Source organism: Saccostrea cucullata, unplaced genomic scaffold (genome assembly GCF_032062105.1).
Source record: "Saccostrea cucullata isolate Sc308-1 unplaced genomic scaffold, CSIRO_AGI_Scuc_v1 ctg2216, whole genome shotgun sequence".
Classification (NCBI taxonomy): Eukaryota; Metazoa; Mollusca; class Bivalvia; order Ostreida; family Ostreidae; genus Saccostrea; species Saccostrea cuccullata.
In genome coordinates, this window is record NW_026919977.1 from 97,955 (window position 1) to 118,735 (window position 20,781).

Here is a 20,781-nt window from a genome sequence, read left to right on the forward strand (position 1 = left end):
TTTCTGACGTCAGAATAAATTTGCATGTAAATTAGCTATCTGTTTACTTTACCCACCGATGAATGAGTCGCAATGCATTGTGGGCTACTACTACTCAGTTGTGTTGAAAATAAAGACCAATTTAAATTGTCCCTTGGAAACTTATTTTCGATTATTTTTGGAGATTTATGGAAGAAATATATAAAATAATGTACAATCTTCCATTTCTATGCTCACATTTACAAAATTTGATTTATGAAGCCTTATATATCAACTTATAATACATCGACCTAAACCATTGTTCGAAGAGACGTACATGTAGGTGCTATCGTGTCGATAAAGCATTGAGTTTTTTCCACGTGATATACGTACATGTACATAGTTTTTGACAGCAGTACAAAGTGCGCAATTATTATTTAACCCCTAAATATTATCAACAACAAAAAAAATTAATGTATATACCAACATCAAAGCGTTTGCACATCATTCAAACTTTCGAAGCAACTATTAACCATATAAAAACAACTCCAATATTAAATGTGAGCATGAAACAATGACTTGGGAATGTAATCTTTCAATTTCGGACTTAAAAAATGACAAAGAAGCTCTACAGTTTTTCCAGTGATGAAGTAAATATTTATGCAGAAACCGACGAAAACCACGTGTCACCATTGAATCGTAAACACGTAGTAGAGTGTCATGCTTTCGGACTTGTTCACTTTATTGGCTAACGGGTGTGACGAAAATATCATCACGTGTTAAAAATTGTCTTCCATATAAGGTAGTGGTCTCGACCTGTTAAACCATGAGGTTTTCTTAGCCCGCTAAGTATCTAATCAAATAGTGCTCATAAACCATGAGGTTTTCTTAGCACAGAAAAGAGGAACTAACCATGAGGCTGTGTTCCCCAACCCAAGTGAAGAAAACTGCTCGAACACGGGTTTAAATACCCTGGCAAGGCCCAAAATAAAAGCCAATAACTATCAAAGATCCTAAAGCTAAATTAACCAATCAGAACGCAGCTATCAAAAGTACTACGGTAAGACTGCCAACATGGATGACACTTCCTGTTTAAAAAGTAAAACGTGGAATGTCAACTCATGTCCTAACTTATAAAAGACTAATAATAAAGGGGTTTTACGTGAGTAACAACTGAAAACATAAGGTAAATAGAATTATCTGACTGAAATACCAGCAAATACTTATAAAATAGGAATTACGAAATGATGGCTATGAAATAAAAATCTAAACCACTACAATAGCAATGTCATCCGCATTTTTTTGTGTATATAGCAAGGTCATCTGCATTTTTTACCTCAGTAGATAAATTTACATGCTTGATTGTTCTGATGACAACCGTCACAAGTCGAAACCGGTCAACAAAATAAACTTACTGCTGCATTCTCACAAAGTGTTGTTCATCTGTTTTATACTTTTAAGTTTATAACTTAAGTTACATCTAGTTTATCTTGACATAGTTCGCTCCAAGAGATATTTTTCTACATTACTGACGTCTCCTATAAAGATCTTTTCTTGTAAAATGTTTATTTATTCATCGATAATCAGCTGGAATCATAGTAAGACAAACCATAAGCTACATTCACTTCTGGTAATTGGGGTCTAAATGTTATACAGTGGTTTCATTGGTTGCTAAGTTAAGCAAGGCAAAAGTAAAAGTAAAGTCATGGCGTTGACAAAATCACAACAGGAGATTCTGGATAAGGCTAAAGTATAATTAGTACCTAAAAAATATATTATCTATAAAAATGTTACCAATTAATTTTCACTTGCAGATTATTTTAATTTCATAAAAAATATTTTGTCCGTAACCTCAAAACGGAAGTGAATGTAGTTTATGGTTTGTCTTACTATGATTCCAGCTGATAATCGATGAATGAATAAACATTTTGCAAGAAAAGATCTTTATAGGAGACGTCAGTAATGTAGAAAAATATCTCTTGGAGCGAACTATGTCAAGATAATGTAGATGTATGATTGATTTATAAGTAAATACGAGTTCTTCCTAATTTGTGAATTTCATGGCCCCTGTTAAAATCTTCTTTACTCCTGAACATCAAGCAGTCAAAATGTTTGCATACAGTCAAACTTGTTTTAAGAGCTAGGCCACCTTTGGGAAGTCTTTAAAAAAAGGCCACTTAAGACAGCTGGCCTCTTATTCCAGTTTGCCCTCGAAAAAGACATTCGGGCAATGAATAAACAACATTAAGCACTACAGTTAAATTAATAAAATAATAAAACAAGTCAATTTAACAAAGGCTCTTTATGTGTATACTAGTATATAATTATTCAAGCTAATTCAAAAAACTATTAAAGAATTAGAATTTTTTAAGGTTTTGTGCATGTTTCTGTTCCTACATAATAGTTAAACAAGAAATACATACAGTGCCTGACTATTATCCTTTTTTATAAAGAAAAAAAATATACAAAATTACAGTTTAATGGTTAATAAAATAAAGCATAGAAATTTAAGAAAGAATATGTCAATAAAAATTTCACTTGCATATGTTCAAAAATGGTCAGCAATGTAACCCACCCCCCACACACATTAATTCATCGGCAATTAACCTACTAGCTGAAGTTTTAACTTTTGGTAAATTTTATTGTTTATAAAGTTATCAGAATTTCTATGGAACATGAGACAAAGAAATAAAATTAACCAGTTGACCAGAAAGATGTATTGACGCAGTTGAAAATCATTCCATAACACAGGTGTCAAATGCAGTAGAGCGTGACTAATCCCTATCGATCGTCTATTGATAGTGAAATTCACGAGATAATCATGCCACATGAAGCACTTTGTTTTTACAAGAGTAGCAATGGGCTTCTACATGGAATCAAAATTCAAAAGGTGTGAATTTCTTTAGGTAGAGGAAAGTATCAATATTGTATTTAATTTTTTTTTTTTTCAATTGGCGATCTTGAAAAATAATTACAAATTGATCTAACAAGTTTTTTCATAAATGCAAACAGAGTTCAGTGTATCTAATAGTAATTTGTTTAATTGCTTTAATAGCTAGGTTAAATTGGCTATCGGGATATAATTACCCAAGCGAATAAGTTTAAAAGACATAATAGAATCACAGCAAGTGATGAAATAGCCGCCTATTACAGTGTCAATAGGGCTGTGGGTGGGGAATTTGAGTGGCTGCTGGCTGCGTTACACAGGTGGCCGTTTATTCCAGTTAAAATATATAGTAAAAATCGTCGGGGGGAACTGAAAGTGGCCGCTGATCGCAAGTGGCCATTGATTTCGGGTGGCCGCTAAGACAAGTTTGACTGTAATTGTTATCAGCATTGAGTCCTCTACCAAAATTGTGAAATTCATGGCCCTGGGGTCAGGGGTTCTAATAGGTGCTAGGATGGGGCTATATAGATTATGTAGTGAAAAAGCATTATTTCTTTGAAAAGTCTTCTCTGCTCCTGGGTATTTAACTAAGTATGAAAGTTGCTACATGATACTCAGGTGACCTATAAGGCCCGTGGGCCTTTTGTTTGATTTTAATTTTCGAGTTTTCTGTAACATAAAGATAATTTTATTAAATCACATATATACTTTCCATGTCTGATTAAAAGTTCTGCTTTATCCATTGCTTATCAGCATGTGAACATCGTAGGCAATATCCTCTAATGTATTTTCAAACGAAGTAGCCAATATCTCTTTGAAAATGGCTACCGGAAGTGATTTTTGAATACTAAACTACGAAAAAACGAGGACAGAATTTTTTTTTCCGGATTGATCTTCGCAATACCAACTTTTTATTTTATCAAAAATACAATAAAATTAGCAATGCAGCTACCCTAAAATGGATGTGCGTGGGCCTGAGAACCAGAATTTTAATTTTATGTAGCCTTATCATGATCATTAGGTGGGATGTGTGCAGATTTTTTGCAGACAATTAGTGTAAACATGCCTGCTCTTTTCCTCATGGTAGAAGTTCTTCTGCAGAATAATAATTTGTTCAATTTACATGTAGGAAAAGATTAAGAAAATTTGGGGTTTGTATTCAACTAATATTTTAAAATAATTCATAGAGTAATATATACTTGAATGGATATTAGTTTTTCATTTGTATTTTTTAAAGTGATCTTGCCTAAATCAGGGGTAGTCTGGTAGATGGTAGATTTGCTCAAAGACAGCAGTCTTTCTGTTAGGTGACTGAATATGAGATGTTTTGACATATAACCTTTGACTGTAACCTTTATGAAATTTAATGAAGTTGTTTGAAATGGTACTTTTTATACTCTTACAGAGAGACCTTAGGCGAGAGGCAGTGCAAACAATAGAAAATCTCCAAGCCCTATTGATGGACCCCTTTAATGAGTTATTAGGATTGGCAGATAAATTTGTGAAAGGGTTTTTTGGGGTCTTTGGACTTATTAAAAAGGTCAAAGATGCATACACCACTCTAAAAGAAGGGTAATTACCAAATTTATTTATAGCTTACCCAAGTTTCCTTTTTTAGCTCACATGAGCCGAAGGCTCAAGTGAGCTTTTCTGATCAAAATTTGTCCGTTGGCTGTCGTCGTTGTCGTTGGCGTTGTCCTTGTCGTCGTTAACTTTTCACATTTTCGACTTCTTCTCAAGAACCACTGGGCCAATCTTAACCAAACTTGGCACAAAGTATCCTTAGGTGAAGGGGATTCAAGTTTGTTCAAATGAAGGGCCACGCCCTAAAAAATCTTCTTCTCAAGAACCACTGGGCCAAGAAAGATGAAACTCATGTGGAAGCATCCTCAGGTAGTGTAGATTCAAGTTTGTTCAAATCATGACCCCCGGGGGTAGGGTGGGGCCACAATGGCCGATCAAAGTTTAACATAGGAGTATATAGAGAAAATCTTTAAAAATCTTCTTCTCAAGAACCACTGGTCCAGGAAAGATGAAACTCATGTGGAAGCATCCTCAGGTAGTGTAGATTCAAGTTTGTTCATATCATGACCCCTGGGGTAGGGTGGGGCCACAATGGCCGATCAAACTTTTACATTGGAGTATATAGAGAAAATCTTTAAAAATCTTTTTGTCAAGAACCACTGGTCCAGGAAAGATGAAACTCATGTGGAATCATCCTCAGATAGTGTAGATTCAAGTTTGTACAAATCATGACCCCGGGGGGTAGGGCGGGGCCACAATGGCTGATCAAAGTTTTACATAGGAGTATATAGGGAAAATCTTTAAAAATCTTCTTCTCAAGAACCACTGGTCCAGGAAAGATGAAACTCATGTGGAAGCATCCTCAGGTAGCGTGGATTCAATTTTGTTCAAATCATGACCCCAGGGGTAGGGTGGGGCCACAATGGCTTATCGAAGTTTTACATAGGAATATAGTTTTCAATGCATATTTTTAAAAAAAATTTTTGCTTTGCTTTAGTTATGACACAGCAAGAGGGATAATTGATGCCTTATTTGGACCAAAGGCACACAAAAATTTTCCAAAGAATCGCCGTTTAAAAGGGAGAGGATGTGATAATGGATTTTATCCGTCATCTTTAGGAGGTGGACGTAGCGAATACAGACACACAGGACTTGATCTGTTGGTAGTGAAGGGTGACCCTGTAAGTGAAAATTCCAAAGGATGTCTTAAAATCTAATTAAATATGATAAAAAATCTTTTAACAAAAATCAACAAACTGTGATTAGAAATTCATGATAGCAAGATCAATAAAATCTAATAGTCAAATTAAAGAGATATTAATTTTAAATTTTTTCCATGTTACACCCATCCTGTAGATTGTAGCTCCTTTTGGTGGTACTATAACTGTTGATAGAGAGGACTCCAGCACTGTTATCATCAGTGCAGAAGGATGTTCACTTCGAGGAATTACAATCTTCATAACCAACATAGAACCCAACTCCACCATTGACACAGAAGAGGGCAGATCAGTAATTATTTTCACATGATATTTTAAACTCGTCTGAGCCAATGGCTTAAGTGAGCTTTTATGATTGAAATGTGTCATCGTAGTCATCTCTCCAGAACTACTGCTAGACCAGTTTCAGCCAAACCAGTCACAAAGCATCCTTGAATTAAGGGGGATTCAAGTTTGTTAAAATGTAGGGCCTATCCATTTTCAAGGGGAGATTAAATTTAAGAAATAGTGAAAATGAGGTCATTTTATCCCTATGAAGGTGGGGGAGAGATAAATAGGAATCACCTTGTCCAAATGTAAATGCACTCTTGTCCAGGCTATACATGGATCTTCGTGATGTAGAAGCTTTGGAATTTGTATATTTTTAATAATTTGTTATTGTTTTGACTTATCTTATTTTAGATTGACAAAATTACATAATCTACATTTTTTTTTAATTTCACAAATGCATGTACAATAAAGTGCAATAACAGATCAGCAATTACTTTATAACACACACAGTGCAATAAGCAAAAGTCTTATGATTGCTGATTGAGAGAAAAGAAGGGAAAAGAGCAGCGATTTTTTTCCACTCATTGGGAAAGGGTCTGGTACCTGTTCAATTGGGAAAAATAACACAGAAGAAAAACAAAGGAGAATTTTTTCTTATTTATGCAAATGCAACATATTTTGCATTTATTCCAACTTAGTTACCTATTACTGCTTGTTTTAAAGAATAAACAACAAGTACTTATTGTTTTTATATCAACATCCCTTGTTTTCACATTGTCATGCTTTCAATTTGTCAAAATATAAGACACTACACTGTCTAAACCACTGCTCCCGCCAAATAACGACTTTCTCTACTTTCGATTTAAGCGGAAGTGAAACAATTAGTCAACTTGTACATGTACAATGTTTCATTTAATAAGAAATACAATGTTGTTGTAATCTTTTGCTTCACAGTTGAATTGGGAATTTTTAGTCACAGAATTGGGAAAAATTAATGTTTTCTGGCATTGGGAACGGTGCCATTTATCAGTATCAGTTATATAAGGAAAAAAAAACGCTGAAGAGAGAAAGGGGAGAAAAGCTGCTTATTAACAAATGAGAAAAAAAACCTTGTGTGTATAATTAAACATTTATTTTATCAGTTGGTGATTGTAAAATCAAGCAAAATAGTCAGAGCCTTCTCAGTATGAAAGGCCAAATTTCCCAATCTTAATGAAAATCTTTTAGATTACAGTTTTTGGTAGCTATATACTTCAAAGTTGAAAGATGAGTTTTGATATCTTTAAGTAGTCCATGGATTGATAATTTTTCGTTAAGACACCACTTTTTAGCTCACCTGAGCCGAAGGCTCAAGTGAGCTTTTCTGATCACATTTTGTCCGGCGTCCGTCTGTCCGTCTGTCTGTCTGTCTGTTCGTAAACTTTTCACATTTTTGACTTCTTCTCAAGAACCGCAGGGCCAATTTCAACCAAACTTGCCACAAATCTTTCTTGGTAAAGGGGATTTAAGTTTGTTCAAATAAGGGGCCACGCCCTCATTCAAGGGGAGATAATTGAGAAATAGTGAAAATATGGTGGTATGTTTTAAAAATCTTCTCCTCAAGAACCACTGTGTCAGGAAAGATGAAACTTATGGGGAAACATCCTCAGGTAGTGTAGATTCAAGTTTGTTCAAATCATGACCCCTGGGGGTAGGGCGGTGCCACAATGGCCGACCAAAGTTTTATATAGAAATATAAAGGAAAATTCTTTAAAAATCTTCTTCTCAAGAACAGCAGAGCCATAATTGCTCATATTTATCTGGAAGCATCCCCAGGTAGTGTAGATTCAAGTTTGTTAAAATCAAGACCCCCGGGGGTAGGGCGGGGGTACAATGGCTTACCAAAGTTTTATATAGAAATATATAGGAAAATTCTTTAAAAATCTTCTCCTCAAGAACAGAAGTGCCATAATTGCTCATATTTATATGGAAGAATCCCCAGATAGTGTAGATTCAAGTTTGTTCAAATCATGACCCCCGGGGGTAGGGTGGGGCCACAATGGCTGACCAAAGTTTTATATAGTAATATATAGGAAAATTTTTTAAAATCTTCTCAAGAACAGCAGATCCATAATTAGTCATATTTATATGGAAGCATCCCGAGGTAGTGTTGATTCAAGTTTCTTAAAATCATGACCCCCAGGGGTTGGGCGGGGCCACAACGGCCGACCAAAGTTTTATATAGAAATATATAGGAAAATTCTTTAAAAATCTTCTTCTTAAGAACAGCAAAGCCATAATTGCTCATATTTATATGGAAGCATCCCCAGATAGTGTAGATTCAAGTTTGTTCAAATCATGAGCCCCGGGGGTAGGGCTGGACCACAATGGCCGACCAAAGTTTTATTTAGAAATATATAGGAAAATTCTTTAAAAATCTTCTCCTCAAGAACAGAGACGCCATATTGCTCATATTTATATGGAAGCATCCCCAGGTAGTGTAGAGTCAAGTTTCTTCAAATCATGACCCCCGGGGGTTGGGCGGGGCCACAACGGCCGACCAAAGTTTTATATAGAAATATATAGGAAAACTCTTTAAATATCTTCTCAAGAATAGCAAAGCCATCATTGCTTATATTTATATGAATGCATCCTCAGGTAGTGTAGATTCAAGTTTGTCCAAATTATGACCCTGGGGGTAGGGCGGGGCCTAACTTTTGGATTTAAACTTTTCAATAGTAAACCAATCTACTTTTTCCTAGCCACATGGCTCGGGTGAGCGATGTGGCCCATGGGCCTCTTGTTGTATATGTAGGATTTGAGAATTGGGAATATCTGGTACAAATTCTTACATCTTGAATCAAGATCTAATCCCAAAGTAAAAAAACAAGGATCTCTTGGAATAACAAGATTTCTTGTCTGACAAAATTAAAAGAATAAATTGATGAGATCTTGAATAAAGGGACATTCCCACAGTATATGATAAATTGTTTCTTCAGCTGAGTTACAGAAATTACACATTTTACTATCTTTCATCCCCAATTTAAACAGAAATACATTAGTGGTTAAGATTTGATGGTTAATTCTACACTGTAACCATTGTAGTTTTGTACTTTTATTACTGAAAAATTGCTTTCCATTGCGACTTAGATAAAGTGAAATATCTTCCCCATTTTGATTTGTAAAATGATGTCACATTTTCTTCTGTATTTAGTGTGTCATACATAGTTTTAGTACCTTTTTGGATGAACAAAATAATCTTAATAATGATATCCAAAAATAAACATATTTATTAAGACTTATCAGTATAATATACGTAAACCATAATTCTTTTGATTGTCCAGCTCTGATTCTGTGTCCCTACATTTGCATTTTGTTATTCTCAGTCAAAAATTCAACTGCATTCTAAAACATTTCATGGTGTGAATGGTCCTCCTCCACCACTTTTGTATTGAACAGTGTATATAGAATTAAAAATTGAGAAATTTACAAAATCTGAAAGAAGAAAATGTTTGTGTTCAATCCTCCCTCGATTCTTGATACAACTATTACACTATCCTAACAAAGAAGTGTGGATCAAGTTGCCTTGTAAAGTTCTTGGAGTGTTGAACTTTGTTTTATTTATAAAAAATATAATGAGCAATTACATTTGCACTAAAAACGTTTTAGCATTTCTCTCTTCTCTTAGATCCATAAAATATTCATGATTTAGCACTTCTGAAAAACCCAGCAGGGGGGTATTTTGTCCCGTTTGGACAGTTCCAGTTGTAAATTGTATTTCAGCATTAGACAATATATATTGTTTACTGTACACCGTTAAAGCATAACTTTTATCTGCATTATAGTCTTGTTAATGGTTTTAATAAATTCAGAATCATGCAACAATGAGTTATTAAATTTCCATAATCCTTTTCCCTGAGTAAAATTACTCAGCTTTAGATTGAGGTATACAGGAGAATGATCAGATTTGTAGCTTGATAAAATGTCAGTCTCATTTATCATACTCAACAGTGAGTTTGACATCGAAAAAAAATCTAACCTTGCTTGTTTAAATGGATGAGGCTTGCGCCAAGTATATCTTTGTTTTTCTGGGTGATTTTCTCTGAATACATGTGACAAATTTTGGCCAGAAATAACTTCTAATAGCCATTCTCTTGCTTTAGGATTATTAGTATGAAGATAGCTATGATAGTCCTTATCTGGGTTTATAACTAAATTAAAGTCCCCTACAAGAATAACCTTATCATTGTTCAGATTATCTATTGATTCAGACACCATATTATAAAACCCAGGATCATCGTCATTTGGACCATAAATGGCAATTGTCAGTAAAAAGCACTTGAAAAAAAAAAAAACCCAACATAATATTGATGCTATGAATCAGAGAAAGTCCCTATTCACACTTTAGTTCAGTCACACAGTTTTTTTATCGTTCCTATAATAGATTTTCAACATCATTCAGGAGGTTCTCTTTGATGGTAAAACACTCGGGTCTAATATGCTCTCCCATCCATCTTGTCACAACGAAAGCCGCATTGATGATTTGATTGTCTTGCATAAATTTAAGGAGGCGTCGCCCCGCTCCATTTCACCATCATCATGATAGTTTTCAGTCACTTGTTCGTTTTCTCGGAATCTGTAAACAAAGATTCTGCTGTCAACACTGGTGACATAGGGGTCAATGCAGCCCTTCTTGTAGAAGTTTTGGACACTTTCCGCCAAGTCTACCTCAGATCCAATCTCGAAAAATTCAGATCCTTTTTTTCGTACAGGATCTACACTTTTTGTAGCAGTGTCATCCAATTTTTCTGTTTCAGACACTTCGATTTGTAAAATGTCTGCACTGGTAAGCACTGGTGAAAACTTCCTCGCTATATTTATCGCTATTTGGTAAAGTAAGGCTATTTTTTGACATTTTCACAGTACAGTAATGTTCTGTTTTTTGAAAGAATCTGATTTGTCAAAAAGTTTATTTCTGGCAGAAACGATGGACAGAGATTGTTGAGGGGTAATGTAAAAAGGCAAGGGAACCTTCGCTATTTTTTTTATTTTCTTGGTGCTGAGAATTTCATCTTTTTTCTTACCGTCCATCAGCTTGGCTGTAATAGACACTGGCCAATCAGAGTGCTGAGGACAAACTCCTTTTCTATGAATTCAGACGAATTTGACATCTACCCGTTGTGTTTGATTAATAGTTTCTGGCATAGTAGAAGCAAGGTCTTCATTATGGGAATATGCATAGTTATGTATTAAAATATTGTCATGCATAGATCTAGCTCGCAAATCAGTGATTTCATTGTCCATCACAGACATTTTTCTGTCAATCCTGATAACCACTGATCGTAGCAGCTCTACCTCTACATTCTGCTTGTTCACAGACATACTTTAGTTGTGCATTTAGGCTGTGTTCTTCAGTGTCATGATCGTCAGTTTTGTTCTTATTCACAGACTGTGATCTCTCAACACTGCCCTTTTCACTATCTAACGGGACCGACTCGGGAAGGCTTTTGCTTTGTAGTGAGTTTGTATTGACAGCCTTAATTGCCTGTCCCCTTTGGTGAACTCTTTTCAGACGTTTTCTTTGTACTATGTGATCTTCCTCTCCTTTGCATTTTTGGGGTATATAATTCACAGGATATAATACAAAATGTATCCCAGTCACTCACGAAAGTATGCTGTCCAAAATTCAGGTAAACGGAATAAAGATCCCAAAAAATTAGTACCAAAACAGACCAAACACCGGACAAAATTTTTAAGTTTCCATCTCCGGCGAATGTCACGTGATCTCTCCTACATAATCTACACATGCATGTACAAGGGCTGTTCGGAAATTATTTATTATTTGTAAAATATTTTTTGCTTTTATTAATTCTTAGTGTATGTCAAAAGTATGTGCAAATTTTCACTGAAAGACGTTCATTAGAAAGCAAAATATACACAATGTCTCAATAATTTTCGAACAGCCCTCGTAAAGCACTGCATTATATTCCGGAAATCTGCATAGCGTTTCGGACATTTTTTTTATTTCATTTCTGACATAATTTCTTTTTCATTTCCGTAATTTACCTGTGCAGTGATTTAATTTTTTCTAAGTATGTGGAATTGGAATTTTAAAAGTATGTATGGCAGAAGAATATTGATAAAAAATATAAAATCCTTCTTTTATACATGAATTGTACTGCAGGTGAAAATAAAAATTAAAAATAACTAAGATAAACAGGTTGGGCACAGTTCCTTTTTCGGGGAAGTATTACTATAAAAGGGAACTATTACCCTTTTCAGTAATAAAAACATTACTGAAATCGGTAATTTTTGTCACAATTTTTAAATAATGGCTCTAATCCATTTACTAAATAAAAAGTGCATAAAAGATACGATGTGATGTTTTTAATCTTTGTCAAACAAACCTCGCTGACCGAAAAATTCGGTCCTTCAGTGCTGCAAACAAGAGTAAGATGAGATTGAATGATTTTCCCTGCTGATGAATGGTACTAAAAGTATGGAATCTAATAAGGACAGTAATTCTAAAACCATTTAAAAGAATGTCGTCTGAAATTTAATATTTCAAATAATTATTTTCATCTGTAAAGGAAGCAATGGAATTTGAAATTATTATTACGATTTCATTTAAAGAAATATTATAAAATTAAATTAGAACGAATAATCTCATGAACAACTTAGCAAGTGCTGAACATATCCAATATCACAATTTTAACACGGGTAAGCTTCCATAGGTAATCTATATCATAGAAATATTTCATAACTCTTTTCAGCTTTTTGCAGCAATGAATATTGCAGTTTTGAGCACATACACTTAATAGACAATAAATATTTAGAAGATGTGAAAATATTCTTGCACTTTATCCTATATTCAAAACAAATTAACACAAGAATAGAGGCTAAACGAGTGAAAATTCCCGATTTCAGTAATGTTTTTTATTACTGAAAAGGGTAATAGTTCCCTTTTATAGTAACACTTCCCCGAAAAAGGAACTGTGCCCAACCTGATAAAGGGTTTACTTATCAGATTAGAGAAAAGTGACAGAAATGAGTGTTTTTACCAATGCACATGATTCAACATTTGTTTCCAGTGTGCAGCAGGTCAACCCATTGGTAGAGCCACTGGTTCAGACTGTGATAATCACATCCATTTAGCATTTCAAAAGGACGGAGGCTATATTGACCCAACCAAATTTCTTGAGTCCTTAATGCCTGTTGTACCTAAGTGGAAGCAGATATGTGATGACTACAAACTTGTTTTCAAGGTACAGTAAAACTCGTTTAGTACAAACACGGATATAACGAATTCACGTACATAGCGAAGTTATCTTGGATCCCAAGCGATATAAATTTAACAAATTCCTTTTACGGATATATAGCGAAATACAGATATAGCGAAGTAATCTCAAAGGTCCCAGCGACTTTGTTATAACCGAGTTTAACTGTAATTGAACCCATCAAGAACGGGTAAATTACATGTATAATAATAGTCAGTGCATTCATATAACTGTAAGTCCCATTTGCTTGCCAGAAGATATGTAAAGGATAATCTTTTGGATATTGGATTGAAATTTCGTCAGAATTTGTTAATGCTATAGTTCTTGATCAGGGAAGTTGGAAGTTTCAACCCTTTTTTTGATGGAGTTTGGTGCTTTATTAACTAAAAATTGTATATTCCAGAACATTAATGAGTTAGACTTTCGGGCATTGATCAAAGTTATGTACATTTATGTATAAAAAAAAATTGAAGATCAAAAAAAATATTTACTTAACTTTCATTTTCCTACAAAATGACGTCAAGGTCAACAATTTAAATATTGCATCAAATGGATTTAGTTTTCTTTGAGCTTCTGCAATGAAGTTAGCCTTTGCATCTTCCTATGCATTAAAGAATACCAAAACTAATTTTGAAATTAAAAAGATCAAGCTCAGGGTTAAAAAATATTACATGAAGTAATTTTCAGATTGCAAGTTTGCTGTGAGCTTAAAGAAGGCAACTTGGGAATCTATCAAAGAAAGACATTAATTTCAAGGTCTGAATGTGGTCATTTTGGATAGGTCTTTCTTTTCTTTGTCATTCTGAATTATTTAATTCCTTAGATTTTTCAGTTAATTTTAATTATCCTTAATTTGGAGACTTCATTCCCTCAATTCTATTCTTAAATTTGCCTCCACCCAATCATGTTACTTATGATTGAAATCAGAAACTTCATTACTCTTGACAAATGAGCACTCTGACCAGTTTATATTTTAATTGAAATATTTTTTCCTTGTTTGGTATAATGTATTATACAGAAGGAAACAATAGCAGCTGGTGTTATAGTTGGTTTGAAGGGTGAAGGTGTCCAAAATAAAGACCCCACTATTACCAACACAGATAAGGCTATTCCAATTCAATTTCCAGCAAGCAGTCAAAATCCTGATGATACCATAGCCATAAAATGTAAGTTGCACAGGGATTAAGTCTTCATCATGTTGTAGTTTTAATTTCAATCAAGATTTCAGCTTCTTTTTAAAGAAAGCTAAATCAATTTCAATCAACATGAATTTCAATCAATACTGTGTGTATAATCAGTAATAGGGATAAAAAGGAGGGGGTGGTTAATTTTATACTCATGGTACTTTGGAACCTGAGATTTGGGGGACCATAATCATTAAAAAAAATTATGGAATTAGCTATTAAGTTCTATTCTCTTAATCATTTACATGGTAAAAATGATATGGATATCTTCATTATGCCCCGCCATGAATATGGCCGTGTTTGTCATGTCCGTCTTCCGTCCTTTGGTCTTTCTGTCCTTCCGTCTTCCGTCACACTTTGCGTTTAGCTCTGTTCAAAGCTAAGTTTCAAAGAAACTATTCAAGATATTTTCATCAAACTTCATATGCTGATAGATATTGATGAGAGCTATGCAACTGCATCAACATTTTCTGACCCTGACCTTTCCTTTGACCTTGACCTCACTTTTCTTAAAGAACGAGGGCGCTTTTGATTGGCATTCGGCAGGAATCTGAGCGTAATTGAAAAGTGGAAATTTTATCGACATGCCACATGAAATTTTAACATTTTTTTAATTTAACAGGTTCTTGTGCAACAGGAAAGGAAAATATTTCCCCGAAATTGAGCTTTGATTTGCTAAAAAATAACTTGAAAATTTGCCAGATAAGACATTTGGTACAAAATGTTACATTTTTAAACACGTTTTTCTAAACTTTTTCTATCTCTGGGTCTTCTCTCCATGATTTTGAAATGTTATTTGTGGGTGTTTTAATTTAAAGAAACGAATACACTTTTTTAAAAAATGGAGAGAAGACCCAGAGACCACAAAAAATGAACTTTTACCAAAAAATCCAAATATGTGAATGTGGTGCTTTTTGTCCTTTTAAAATCGACTGTATACATGTAGCTGTGATAGCTCAGTAAGTTGGACTTCCTGTCCAGTGCACTCGAAGTGAAAAGTTTTTGGTTCGAGCCTGGAATGGGGCATTATTTTTTTTTCTTCATGCAAACAACCATTCATTTTGTAAGTTTCGTTTTATGTATTGATGTATTAAAACTTTGAATTAGATAAATTTTGGTTCAGTTTGGTTCTCGAGCGAAATCAACTCTAATCTTCTATTCTATATTCTATATAATGTACATGTACATGTATCATACATCTATGCATTAAATATTTTAGGTGTAAATTTTTTGTGTAACATTACTATGTTATAGTACCCCCTAGGAAAAACGGACATAACTGTTACAATTTCACAAGGTCTTTCAAACTAAATGAAAAAAAAACCTATAGACGTGTTTGTAAAATCTGACCAGCTATGTTCAGCCAACCAAATCATGGACATTTAAACCATAAATGTTTCGTACAAATGATTCCTGCAGATCACTCGCCAAATGCGCCCATCTTCTGATTGTTTTGCTCAGATTTGAACATACCATTCAAGATGGTGTTATCAAACTTCACATGTTGATACAAACTTGCATGGATGATGCATCTAGGGATGAACACTACCAGACTTGCTTGGGATGCTGGATCTGACCTACATTTTCCAGATAAGTGACCAGGTTAAAGTTTTTGGAGCAGGTCCATTTCCAAGGAACTATATGCCCTACCCAATCCAAACTTTCATGGACGATACATCTAGGGATGAACACTACCAGACTTGCTTGGGATGCTGGATCTGACCTACATTTTCCCGAGGAGTGACCAGGTTAAAGTTTTTGGAGCAGGTACATTCCAAGGAACTATAAGCCCTACCCAAACCAAACTTGCATGGATGATGCATATAGAGATGGACACTACCAGATTTGCTTCGCATGCTGAATCTGACGTACATTTTCATTCCCAAGTAACCTACCTGAACCAAACTTGCATGGATGATGCATCTAGGGATGGACACTACCAGACTTGCTTCGGATGCTGGATCTGACCTATATTTTCATTCCCTAATAACTATAAGCCCTGCCTGAACCAAACTTGCATGGATGATCCATCTAGGGATGGACACTACCAGACTTGCTTCAGATACTGGATCTGACCTATATTTTCATTCCCAAGTAACTATAAGCCCTGTCTGAACCAAACTTGCATGGATGATGCATCTAGGGATGGACACTACCAGATTTGCTTCGGATGCTGGATCTGACCTATATTTTCATTCCCAAGTAACTTTAAGCCCTACCTGAACCAAACTTGCATGGATGTTGTATCTAGGGATGGACACTACCTGACTTGCTTTGGATGCTGGATCTGACCTATATTTTCATTCCCAAGTAACTTTAAGCCCTACCTGAACCAAACTTGCATGGATGTTGTATCTAGGGATGGACACTACCTGACTTGCTTTGGATGCTGGATCTGATCTTTATTTTCATTCCCAAGTAACTATAAGCCCTACCTGAACCAAACTTGCATGGATGATGCATCTAGGGATGGACACTACCAGACTTGCTTCGGATGCTGGATCTGATCTTTATTTTCATTCCCAAGTAACTATAAGCCCTACCTGAACCAAACTGATCAAATTTTATACACATACGAATTTTCATGTTTCCTTACTAATATATCCTTTGGCGGGGCATTCATGTCCTGTGGACATATTTCTAGTTTTTAATTTACATCCAAGGATAAAGTTGAGGTTTTCATTTGAAAATGTTATCATAAATTTAAAAAATGACAAATTTTGAATGCTGTCTATAAGCTTTGGGAAAAATATTTATCTGGCTAGGCTTTAAGTTTGTTTTCAAAAAACTTGTACAGCTTTTGACACATAAGGGGCTTATTCCTAAAAAGTTATATTCTTCCAAAAAAATTGTATTATGATACATGGACACCTTTTATAGGCTTAAAAATTACTGAGCATAAAATGACTGAAACATCTGTGGTGAAGTTGAGTTCAAGGATTATATTTTGTTGTTATATAAATGTTATAAAGTGATATAGCTGATTTGTACAGGCTGTTGGGCCTGTTCAATTGTTTTATTGTGAAGTCTGCTGAATGCTTTTGATTCTAAAGTATTCATATACAGTTAACTTTAATGATGGTTATTATTTTAATTTATGTATAGCTAAACCAAGTGGCCTTTTTGCTAAAGTACACTCGAGCTTAAGCAGTGCTCTAGATTTTGACACAGATGATGACCAGTGCCCTGCCATTATGGGAACCAAATCTTCTGTTGGAAAAAGATCTCTTTCCCATGGAAAAGGTAGTCTTAAACAAACTGCATTAAAAATCATATTAATGTTTGCCATTTTCTTCGAAACTAGACTTGAAAATTGTCATGCATTAAAGTGATCTATTGCTACCGTTTGTTCCTGTCTTTCTTTTCAAAGTACCGTACTTTTAATAAGTTGTCTGACTGTTAATAATACATCTTCCACTTCATTTTATAAATGTCTGCTTTATAAAATGTTCAAACCTAAATTGAGATTTTAGGACAATTTATGTTTAGGGGGTATGTTGGAATCAGCTTTTCCGTCTGTCTGTAGACAAGATTTTGTCCGTACCGTTTCTCAGAAACTATTGAAAAGGATTTGTCTGAAAATTTGTACACTTATTATTCACCAAATGAAGTTGTGCACTTAGTATTTTCATCATGATTTGATGATTTTTATGCATTTTACAGGCATTTTTTTCTTTTTTATTTTGTAATTTTGTTTGGCTCATAACTAGAAAACTATTAGACTTACAATCATCAAACTTGGCCAATTTATGCATCTTGGGTAGAAGGTGTGTCACCACCTATTTCAAGGTCACCATGACCTTTAATTAAAGTGAAATTAAAAAAAACCTGTATTTTACTTTTGAATTACACAATCTCAAAACATGTAAGAGTGTTGCAGTATCCCTATTTAAAACATGTTAAATTAAGAAAAAAAAATTTAATTATATACTTTACAGCAATTCATAACAAATATTATTTTATAAGAGAAATATACCTTTCCCAAGGGTATAATTATCAAGCACTGGTCAAGGAGAAATTTGATAACAGAGAATTGCATGTCAAATTAGAGAGAAATTAATTAGTAAAGTGTAAGGAGCTAACTGGTAGAACATCTCTGATCAAGAAGTTGTTATCTATCTATCGGGAACTGGGCTAAGGAATCGGCCTTAATAGTTTTAGTGACTAGGCTTACTTATTTTGAGAAAAAGTAACTCAAACTAATTTGATATTGTATTATAAACTAATTTGAAACTGTATAATAAACTTAATTGATATTGTTTGATATAATTAAAACTAATTATATTGACGTGTGTGTGTGTGGGGGGGGGATGACATTGGAATCAGCATGCCCATTCTCCATATGAATTTCAGATTGAAACTTTTAGTCTGATATCAAATTCAAATAAATCAAGTATTTAAAAAAAAATAAATTTTGGTAGATAGTCCCAACAAATCTAAGAATCATGCAGGAATCTTATTCAAAATGATGCATTAAGATTACACAATTTTTAGCTCTACTGGTCAGAGACCAGAAGAGCTTATGTGATAGTAATGCGTCTCTTGTCCGTCCGTCTGTCTAGCTGTCTGTCTGTAAACAATTTTTCAAAATGCTACTCCTCCTACAGTTTTGGTCCGATTTCAATATAACTTGGCACACAAGTAGACTATACTAAGATACATAATTCTGTGCATCGGTTTTTAGCTCTACTGGTCAGAGACCAGAAGAGCTTATGCGATAGTAATGCGTCCGTCGTCCGTCCGTCTGTCTGTCTGTCTGTCTGTCTGTCTATCTGTAAACAATTTTTCAAAATGCTACTCCTCCTACAGTTTTGGTCCGATTTCAATATAACTTGGTACACAAGTAGACTACACTAAGATACATAATTCTGTGCATCAGTTTTTGATTTTGATGAACGGTGTTGCCAAGGTTACTAAAAATAGAAATTTTTGTGAAATTGTTTCAAAATGCTACTCCTCCTACAATTTTGGTTCTATTTCAATATAACTTGGCACACAAGTAGACTACACTAAGATACATAATTCTGTGAATCGGTTTTTGATTTCGGTGAACGGTGTTGCCATGGTTACTAAAAATAGAAATTTCTGTGAAATTGTTTCAAAATGCTTCTCCTCCTACAGTTTTGGTCCGATTTCAATATAACTTGGCACACAAGTAGACTACACTAAGATACATAATTCTGTGCATCAGTTTTTGATTTCGATGAACGGTGTTGCCAAGGTTACTAAAAATAGAAATTTTTGTGAAATTGTTTCAAAATGCTACTCCTCCTACAATTTTGGTCCTATTTCATTATAACTTGGCACACAAGTAGACTATACTAAGATACATAATTCTGTGCATCGGTTTTTGATTTCGATGAACGGTGTTGCCATGGTTACTAAAAATAGAAATTTCTGTGAAATTGTTTCAAAATGCTACTCCTCCTACAGTTTTAGTTCAATTTCAATATAACTTGGCACACAAGTAGACTACACTAAGATACATAATTCTGTGCATCAGTTTTTGATTTCGATGAACGGTGTTGCCAAGGTTACTAAAAATAGAAATTTTTGTGAAATTGTTTCAAAATGCTACTCCTCCTACAATTTTGGTCCTATTTCATTATAACTTGGCACACAAGTAGACTATACTAAGATACATAATTCTGTGCATCGGTTTTTGATTTCGATGAACGGTGTTGCCATGGTTACTAAAAATAGAAATTTCTGTGAAATTGTTTCAAAATGCTACTCCTCCTACAGTTTTAGTTCAATTTCAATATAACTTGGAACACAAGTAGACTACACTAAGATACATAATTCTGTGCATCGGTTTTTAATTTCGATGAACATTGTTGCCGTGGTTACTTAAAATAGAAATTTTTGTGAAATTGTTTCAAAATGCTACTCCTCCTACAATTTTGGTCCGATTTCAATATAACTTGGCACACAAGTAGACTTCACTAAGATACACAATTCTGTGCATCGGTTTTTCATTTCGATGAACGATGTTGCCGTGGTTGCTAAAAATAGAAATTTTTGTGAAATTGCTTCAAAATGCTTCTCCTCCTACAGTTTTAGTTCGATTTCAATATTACTTGGCACACAAGTAGAAGATACTGAGATACATAATTCTGTGCATCGGTTTTTATTTTGATGAGTGGCAAGGATCATTTTTCTATTAATTGCTGATATAAAGTCTCAAGTCCCAACTGCTACTTTTCTCTTCCTTTGTTTTAAGTATAAACCAATAGAGCTACAGTCTCGACAGAGACTTCTGGTTATTTTGATGAGCGGCAAGGATCATTTTTCTATTGCTGTTTTAAAGTTTCAAGTCCCAACTGCTACTTTTCCCCTCCTTTGTTTTAAGTATAAACCAGTAGAGCTACAGTCTCGACAGAGACTTCTGTTTTTTTTTTTTAGTATAAATCTTTGTAACAAATTTATACCAAATCTTTGTTTTCAGATTGAATTTTAGAATGACACATGCAATTTGGATTTTG

General features: G+C 34.4%; 1 protein-coding gene and 1 pseudogene across 1 annotated transcript in view; one reads left to right on the plus strand and one right to left on the minus strand.

The window, feature by feature from the left end:
* Positions 1-20,781, plus strand: part of LOC134241150 (uncharacterized) — a gene marked incomplete at its 3' end in the record, with an annotated part of 115,081 nt that overhangs the window by 48,807 nt on the left and 45,493 nt on the right. The window contains exons 23-28 of the mRNA XM_062723235.1: positions 4,255-4,417; positions 5,367-5,550; positions 5,726-5,878; positions 12,927-13,100; positions 14,131-14,278; positions 17,402-17,539. Of these exons, the coding sequence (XP_062579219.1) occupies positions 4,255-4,417; positions 5,367-5,550; positions 5,726-5,878; positions 12,927-13,100; positions 14,131-14,278; positions 17,402-17,539 (960 nt within the window). The remainder of the gene's footprint in view (positions 1-4,254; positions 4,418-5,366; positions 5,551-5,725; positions 5,879-12,926; positions 13,101-14,130; positions 14,279-17,401; positions 17,540-20,781) is intronic.
* Positions 10,271-11,217, minus strand: LOC134241130 (protein IMPACT homolog; annotated as a pseudogene).